The sequence below is a fragment of the Lolium rigidum genome, chromosome 2 (genome assembly GCF_022539505.1).
Source record: "Lolium rigidum isolate FL_2022 chromosome 2, APGP_CSIRO_Lrig_0.1, whole genome shotgun sequence".
Lineage (NCBI taxonomy): Eukaryota > Viridiplantae > Streptophyta > Magnoliopsida > Poales > Poaceae > Lolium > Lolium rigidum.
In genome coordinates this window covers 214318331-214327553 of record NC_061509.1, presented here as the reverse complement: position 1 = coordinate 214327553, position 9223 = coordinate 214318331, and the positions used below count along the sequence as shown (strand labels likewise).

General features: G+C 40.5%; 1 protein-coding gene across 3 annotated transcripts; it reads right to left on the bottom strand.

Annotated features, from left to right (window-relative positions):
• Window positions 1-592: 592 nt before the first annotated feature.
• Window positions 593-8466, bottom strand: LOC124692918 (lysine-specific demethylase JMJ706-like). 3 transcript variants are annotated; one of them, XR_006999789.1, is made up of 12 exons: window positions 8420-8466; window positions 6857-7215; window positions 6108-6264; window positions 5803-6022; window positions 5440-5493; window positions 5284-5363; window positions 4904-5181; window positions 4383-4787; window positions 3964-4307; window positions 3634-3882; window positions 2119-2761; window positions 593-667 (listed from the first exon to the last, which is right to left on the bottom strand). XR_006999789.1 is itself a non-coding variant. In XM_047226360.1 (11 exons), exons 2-11 carry the CDS (start codon window positions 7110-7112, stop codon window positions 2393-2395), a joined length of 2412 nt encoding a protein of 803 aa, XP_047082316.1. In that variant the 5' UTR covers window positions 7113-7215; window positions 8420-8466; the 3' UTR covers window positions 1950-2392. The 3 variants fall into 3 exon arrangements, 1 of the variants encoding a protein (XP_047082316.1); XR_006999790.1 differs by lacking the exon at window positions 593-667 and adding an exon at window positions 1950-2074 and having other exon boundaries at window positions 2195-2761; XM_047226360.1 differs by lacking the exon at window positions 593-667 and having other exon boundaries at window positions 1950-2761.
• Between the last annotated feature and the right edge of the window lie 757 nt (window positions 8467-9223).

Genomic DNA, 9223 nt, shown 5'->3' with positions numbered 1-9223 from the left:
AGTCTACAAGGGCCACTTACGGCTTTCGGACACCACATGTAAGCTAAGCATGACTAGCATGAGTTATTGGCATTTTGAAAAATTAAACACATGCGTGACGACATAATAGGTAGTACTCTGTCATATAGGACCTTCAGACCATGACCTAGTATCGACCATCAATTGTATGGAGAGGGTCGGATGATCACATTTCCAACCAAGTTGGTCGGATACAGGGGAATGTCTTTCAGGGTGTCTGATTGACAGACAACAAGGCAATTGATGGATTCCTACCAGAAGTTTGTTTTCTTGAATTAGACGACATGACAAGCTGGAATCCACGGTCTTTTCCTCATTAGGACACAGAATATTTATCTTTCAACAAGACTCGCTGATAAGAGATGGCATGAATCTAAAGGAACATTATACTCGTAATTTATTATGTGCACTTACATTTTATATGATGCATACCTTTGCCTTAAGGTTGAGCCCTTGCAAATTAGGAAACTGGATCTTTATCATTGGGATGACACTGACATGGTAACCGAATGAAAACAGAGCAGGTGGGTACAAGTGCAGTACCGAGTCTTGACAAAGCTTCAGTCAGCACTCGGCAGTTCATCATCATGGACACCAACGAGTGGCAGCAAAGAGAATCCTTCTTTTTTTACTTGTCTTTAAAGACATCCTATGATTTGATGGCATGTAATTTTATTTGAGAACATACGCGAAAGAGTGAAAAGAGAATTGACAAAGTTAAAAAAAAAGATCTCAAATCTTTGGTCATGAACCCATCATCACCTTTCCATGGAGGAATAGTCTATTTGCGAATGTAAAGCCATAATAGCCTTGCAAAATCATACCAAACTATTGTGCTAATGGTTCTTCTAGGCCCTCATGGCATTTCCAGCAACAGGTGGAGCAAAATGATGGTGGTATGGGTGAGTGAAAGTATGTAATCGTGCACCGGGCTATTTTGCTTGTCCCACCATCACAGCATAATAACTATACTATATGCAAGCCCAATGATACGATAAGAAGCATCATGCCTAATTTGCATATTTGGGCAAAGCATTCAGACAAGAAACAACACGTCGTTCTCCCTGGAGTCCTGGGCAACTTGGAGTCTTGCTAAGAATTTGCAAAATAACTTTATTTCCACAAACAGAAGACATTCACCAGACAATTAGTCAAATTATACTTAGCTAACCAAGCCATTACTTTGAAACTAAATATAATTGGCTAAACGAGGAATTTTTAGGAAGCCTTTCTTCTTTGAAGTGTTTGCCACTGCCACCTGGAATCTATGGAAGCAACGGAACGCTTTTATTTTTGACAATGTAACACCTTCTATTAGAGCTTGGTCCTTTTCTTTTAAGAGGGACATCTTCCTTCTCTCTTACAGAATGAAGGATGACCAAAAAACCCCTCTCTTAGCTTGGCTAGAAGCTTTGTAGTTCTCTTTGGGTTATGCCCAGGGCTAGGCCCTTTTGTACATTCCCTCCTTTCTTCTCCTCTTGTACATATTTTATCTCTTTTAATAAAATTTTACTGTCGGGGCCTCCCCTACAGTTTTTAGCTCAAAAAAATATATATATATAATTGGCTAAGAAAATATTGTATCATACAGATATAGGAGAAAGTAAATCTTATATGCCAGATTTTAGTAGATCAGTCTAAGAACTATGATGTGTGACTGAATTGCTCGCCTTTATTCCTTCTGTTACACCCACTCTCAATAAAACATGATTGATTCGAACATTTACATGGGCTTCGATATGCATTATCACAAGGAATCAACTCTGTTGCATATGAAACATAACATTTAGTTATGTTAGTGATTTCTTGTTAGCATAAGTTATTAACACATCTGGAAACAAATGCACATTTGGGCTAGCAATTTCGGTTCATTTCTTTTCAAGCTATTAACAGTTTAACACATCTGGAGACAAATACACTGGAAACAATAATGACAAAAAAGTTGGTGACCTTAATGACCCGAGATTACATAGAGTGAAGACAGGTAGTTCCTCTGGAGATGTACAGTATCAGTTTCATATTTGCATCTGTTAAAGCCTTCTAGGTACATGTGTGTCTGTCGAAAAAGAATGAAAGAAACTGTAAAAGTTATGGACTAACCTCTTCACAGTGGAAAGCCTAGAAGAAAGGAAAGTGAAGATGTACAACTTAGGAACATCAGATAATATCTGCCTACTCTTTTCAGGTCCCCAAAGGTGACCTGGCAATAAATCAAGGATCCAGCCATGACAGTGCCTCTATTGGAGGCCTGCGGAAAGAATTGCTTCCGAACCATCCATACTGCGGAAAAGAGTTGTAAGCTTCCAGAAGTTGAGAAATGATATTGTTAACATACGTGATGTTAGGCTGTTAGCACCGATTGCCTAGTTATACTTCATTGGTCATACTGACTAGCCAAGTCACTGTCCTGGAATCTATAAGAATTTTCCAATGCACTATTCCCGCTGGGAAAGGATGGGCCAAGAATTTTCAAGCGCTTTGGCCCAAGCTCTACAGATGGAGGCAGGTAGTTGCAGCCATTAGGATTTTGGCTGGAACCAACTTCATCCTCCAAAATATTTCCATCTAGTTGATGTCTCGTCTTCAATTTGGTTGTAGCTATTGGGTCATCTCCATTGCCAGAAATAAAGTCACAATGTCTAGAATAATAGGTATGGACAGGATCATTTTTGCCGCTGGATCCTTCCACTAACTTTTGCTGCTGTCTGTCATCTGTATGGATTTTCTTCAACCGTTTTAATACCTGAAGTTGGGATCAAGGAGATGACATTAGTAAACAAAGTAGCATATGTGAAACTGAATATTGGGTGTTCTGGGAAAAAGGTTGTTCATCAGTGCAATCAATCCATGAAATAAACTTGCTGTTCACTAAATCGTTCTAGTCACAACTTATGAACAGATGTATCATGTCCCTTCAGACTTATGAAGTGGTTATAAGTTGTGAAATGGAAATACTTTAATTACTCTTTCAGGTTTAATAACCATTTTACTATATGCTGGACTGAGGCTAAGCACTAAGATCGATTACGCAAACAGGGTTATTCTCCCTCCGTTTCTATTTACTTCGTGTTATGGGTTTAGTCAAAGTCAAATGTTGTAAAGTTTGACCAGGAATATAGGAACAAATATCAACATCCACAATCATAAAAGCATATAAAATGAAAATAGACTTTACTGACGATTGTAAGGGAAATACTTTTGTACTTACACCGATTGTAATACCATAGACTTTATATTATAGATGTTGATTTTTTTCCTAAATATTTAGTCAAACTTTATAAAGTTTAACTTTGACTAAACCCAAAGCGTGAACTAAATAAAAATAGAGGGAGTAATTTTGGTTGCCCAATCCACACAGGGAGTGACCTTAGTGGATCCTGTGCTAGATCAGAATGAAATGTGCTGATTTTTTAAGGAATGGTTAACAGATATGCGGAACAGTGAAGAAATAACATCATTCTACACATCTTAGACACTGACAGAGCCCACGGATATTCCTCTCACCATTAGTTTCTGTAGTGTTACTTTAGTTACAGTGCAAACATGGATAGTGACATCAAATTATAAATGCAAAGGGATGCAAATAAATGAGCACTGACACATAAATATCTGTACCTGATTCTCAGTGAAACTTGTTAATGTTACATCTTCTGTACGCCTTCTATCAGGAGTTATGCCTGACCTTCTCTTCACCCTAAATACCTCACAGTCAGAATCAGAAGTATCTTCTGCAGCCAATTTTTCAGAAGAGCATGTTTGATCAGGTGCAGACGAAGGGCATGCATTAATGGTTGCAGTTTCAGGAGTAAATGAATTCTCAGGACAAGAGCTAGAGAAGATTCTTCTGTTAGAACTAGTGCACTCCTGCAAATAAAAACTAATATCAACACATTTATTTGCCCCAATACAGTTCAGCGACATAAGAAACTCTGGAGTGAACCTTACATCACTTTGTGTAGAATAATCATGGGGTCCAAAGGAAAATGTTATTGTTGATGCAGCAGGATATGGCTTGTTCAGATCGTATGGAAGAACACGTGTCTCTGAAATACTATGAACTTCAGCAGATACATCTATGTGAATCTTGCAGTACGGGAAGTATTCAGCATCATCATTAATGCAGTTGAAGTAAGAATGTGTGCTAGAGCCATGACAGATTTGCTTTCTAACTGAATCGATTGTTCCATTTTCCTCCTCAAATTTCTTTGACAATGTCTCCAACTCAAAGATGTCTTTCCTCACAAATACAGTACGATCGCAGCTGCAAGGGCACTTCCAAATCTCTTCCTCTTCAAAACAAGGCAAACAAGTGAGAAGGTTGCTTCAAGAGGTTGACATCTGCACTTAATGTTAAAATTCCTTACCATGACAAAGGCAAATTGCATCAACTCTGCAGTTACACATAACATGAGCTACGTAGCAGTCACGTCTGCATATGCCACAGAGAACTGTCAAATCAATATCTGCTTTATAGTATGTGCGAGCTCCCATTTTCATAAGTGACCAACGGACACAATGCTGGAGCCGCATCAACTGCACAAAAGGAACTTTCATACACTGTTCAATGTGACTATCGCCAGTTGATGTTGTAATATCTTTATGACCAGACATAGAAAATTCGTGAGCAAGAAGTGCCGTCTCTTTACAAAGAAGTTCCTCATAAGGCAGTAGCGGTATCCTATTTAGAAGTGCATAACGTTGACTAGCAATTGCTCCAAGCGGGAACCATTCACCAACAGCAAAATTCACTGCCTCGCCACAATTAAAACCTGAAATTTGTTATAAGCATTTCCCACTGTTCATATTATCCTATAAAATAGACATTACAGATATCCAGATAATTTGGAAGATAACTGGCATCACAAAACTTCCAAGAAAGGCTCACCATGGCTGAAACCTGAATGGTACGCTCGAGGAAATGTGATCACAAACTCTCCAGGTCTCTGTATAGCTCGGTAAACTGGAACATGATGATGCAGTAGAATATTGGGAGGGAACATTGTAGTCTTCCCCAAAAGGATATCAAATGCTGCAGTTTCTCTTTCACCTGATAAAATTTCATGATCATATACATGCTCACGTACCACTTTCTCAAATTCTGGAGCAGCTTTTCCTGGAACCGCATACCATGTTTTTGGAGCCCCACAGTGATGGTAGTTAATGCTACAAAATCATAAAATCCGATTAGAATATACAGAAGGTTCAGTCTACAGCATGTTGCAAAAGTGTAGAAAGAGGGACATAACAAAACTATTAATCATGCACCTGTACAAGTAATGGTCTTCCACATGCCAGGCAAACATACTAAAGAGCATTCCAATATACAACATTGGGTCAGTTACTCCCTGGAGATTCCAGGAAATAAACAGCGGTGAGTACTAAACAATAAAGCAGGGAATTCCATTGATACAATGTACTCACTGGAATTGCTGTTCTCAGAAGACGCAGAATTGATTTGGACAACCGAGAAAGTTTCTGGATCAGAGCACAATGAAATATTTTAACATATCATAAAGCAATGTAACACTTGCAATAGATAAGATCATATAATGAACTAATGATTAAAATAAGGACAAGTAAGCTTGATAAACGCATAATTGCAAGAGCGTGGCTGTGTAACCCCACACTACACTCAACACATACTGCAAAAAAGGGAATGTAGAGCAGGCATACATTCTAGCCACTGCATAACTGAACGAAATTCAAATACAGAAATGCCAAGGAAATTTTACCTAGTGAGGTTGGTACATAAATAGCTCTAAATATGGTACATAAATGAAGTACCTTTAGGTTCCACTTGCTACTTCCGAGTTGGTCATTCGGAGAAGACGAGAAAGCACTACCATCAATATCGCATGCATACTCAACAGAGTCCATCTTGCCAAATGCTATTTCATTCCAAAATTCCTCTTCCATATACCTTGGTGGAAGACATGCAGCACTAGAGTATCTCCGAACAAATCCTTTATTTGCCATCTTCTCAAAATCTCGAAATGTGTATTTTCTGTTGATACAAACTCATAAGTTATGCATTATACATGGCAAACATAACTATGAAGCAGTAACGCATCATCAGTAGGCTAACAGACCTTCCACTCATGAAGAAAGCAAACTTGTCATCCGCGGACCATTCAGCAAGACGGAGAGGCTGCACTCTGGTAGTAAACTTCAGCCCACCTTTTTCCTTCATAAGTACAGTTCCAACATGTACAGAAGCACATATAGGTGAAACAATCTTGCATATACCTGGCAAAATCGCAGATTGTCTCAGCCATGAAAAAAGCACACTCGCCAAACGATTTGGTTCGAGATATTCGCTGCTGCCAAACGGTTTGCTAAGACAATGCTTGTTTTTGTGTGTGGCTCATCTATTTCACGCATGTGCACAAAACCCATAAATATTATGATATGTTTCAATTCTGCAGTCATTATGATAATAGACAAGCTCAACTGGAGGTGCAGCATGATTTGGATGTGATACTCTGAGAGTAAAAAATGTGAAGAGAATACCACAGGAGAGCCACTCCAATTGTCCTTTATATTTAGAGTAAATTGCACAAGAGGTTCCTAAACTTGTGCATTGGGGTGCATTGGCATCACTTAGGTCTATAAACTTTAAAACCATATTGGTGGCTCCTAATATTGAACATTTGGCACTTAATACAACTTGGAAGTAGCAGGGATGGTTGAGAATTGTGAGCAAATTTATCTTTATTTTATTTCACGAGATCAGATTTGGCAAACATTAGCTCTCTGCCTGCTTACAATCAATTGTTATCATGTCCTTGACCTTACTCGAAGAAAATAAACACAGACAAACATAGAGAAGAACCTATACCATATTCTGCAGCAACAGGGGCAATTTTGCTGAGATAAACAAATGGATCCTCAAACTCCTCAACAGAAGGAGAAAAAACTGGACATTCTGGAATCTGATCAATCCAATCTAGGCTAGATAGATCAAACTTCTTCCCTCTGTGCTTCAAGAATGGGTCCCTCGTGGGCACTTCCTCTTTTAGTGATGAATCAAGTCTCCTACGTAACCTTGCCCCGCATGACGCAGGTTTCGGAGCAACTTCCTCATTCCCTGCCATAGTCCTGAAGACATCAACCCCTTGACACACAAATCCTGAGCTTACTGGGTGAAGGCACCCATGCTTTATATCCCCAGCTCAACAAAACGTGACTCCACTCGACCTGTATACACCCAAAAAGAAATCAGTACTCATCCTGCTAGAACATTTTTTTTACACTTTCCATTACTAAATTATAGCTAAAAGTGGCTACTGAAATGAAGATGCCTAACTAAAGTGAAGTGGACAGGATCAAAAGATTTATGTCCAGTGAACTCATGTAAAACGAATATTACATCCAAAAGTACATGCTGCATGCAGAAATGTAAACATGCGCGTGGTCAATTACTCATTCGTGTGCTCCTTATCCATATCATCCTATATGCCTAAAGGCACAATCTCACTGAATTGTTCACACCACAGCAGCCACTGTAGCCAGGCGATCGATGCCCAAGACCAGAAATGCATGTACTAGGGTGCTAACAAGTCAAACTCTCCTATTTGATCCAGGAATCCCCAACAGCTCAGTGCTATCTCAATCGCAATTCACAAAACACCGCAGGAAAAAGTTATAGACAAGACCGTTCACACACGGGTCAAATTCCTAGCCACGACACTTATGAATCTGTTCATTTAAAGATGCCGAATTAAGCAGCTAGATATGTAGCCCGCGAATTCATACCATCCTTCCACGTAGTAGAGCAGAAACACGCGCAAAAATAGCAAGCTTAGGTGGTGGTCAAATCTATTTCCCACCCGAAAGACTGGTCAAAGTGTATGCAACAGTTAGAATCTGGAAAGGCCTCAATCATGAGCGCAGATATAAATTGTGTACCATATTAAGCCCAGTTCTACAGTTCTGCCACGACATACCTAGAGAATTCCCTAAAATAGAACGATCGGGTACGGAATTAACCCAGTGGGTTCATTCGCCGACTGATGTCTGATGAGAGTTACGCGACAAGCAGGAATCCACGAATTGGGTCACTCAAAAAGCACCTGAAATCGCGCGCTCGCACATCAAAGCGTGAAATTATCGCCTAAAATCTCCAGCTCTCGACCACGGTTAATCAAACAACACCAATTATGAGATGGAGTCCGAACGATGGAACGGCGGAATCCACATGTCGAAGCGGAATCGCCCAAAGGGCCAGAGCAAGCGCCACAAGGCGCTTGCAGCTGATATTAATCGAAGGATTTCCACGAATCAACCTGGAGAGGAACTAGCGAAAAAATCCAAACACCTGCCCCTGAAACAAACCCAACCACCCCTAGCCACAGGGGCGCACCCGCCCCGAATCACAATTCGCAGCCCGGAAAACACTCACCGTAGCCTCCCGCCGCGAAACCACCGCAAATCGGAACCCACATTCCCCTCCGAGGCCTTCTACCGGATCCCCCGCGCTCGGATCCGAACCCGCCACTGGCCTGAACCACCGAGGCTGCAAAGGGTGACGCTGGTTCCACGCGAGGAGTGGGCGCCGGAGCCGAGGCTGAGGCGGAGAGAAAATCTCAAGCACCGCAGCGGCGCTCCTCCGAGCTGCGGCGAGGGGTGGGAGGAGGCGGAGGTGGAGCGAGGTGCGGAAACGGAAACGAAGGAAGGGAAAAGTGCGGGTGATATTAATACCGCGACAACTGCCCCCTGAGCCTCTCTAATCCAGAAAGATTATTGTACAGTACAATTTCGTGGATTAGAGGTGGGATTTTACAATTTGACACATTTTTCGTTGTACTTCAATTATTTGCCATTTTTTATATCACTGACATGTAGTGGTAATGTGGCGAATAATAGATACTTTTAAGAAAAGTGTGGCAAAACATAAAATATATCAAATATAGTTGAATGGGTTCAAGTATATGTAAATGTAATTTTCTGGTAGATGGGGTAGTTGCCAACCAACTTGTAATCGGAGGCCGTAGTCACGGGTCTGTCTCTCCATCATAGCGGTGCCAATGAGTGTCGTGCAGCCTCGATATGTGGAATCCCACCAAAATCCCAATCCTAGTTTATTTTGTATGTATAGTATAAGTAAATTTGTTAGAATGTATTAGAAGTGTGATTCAACTAGGATCTTACTTGACACCTTAGTTTTGTCTCCTTGTTATCAGATGTGTCTTGTTATCAGATGTGT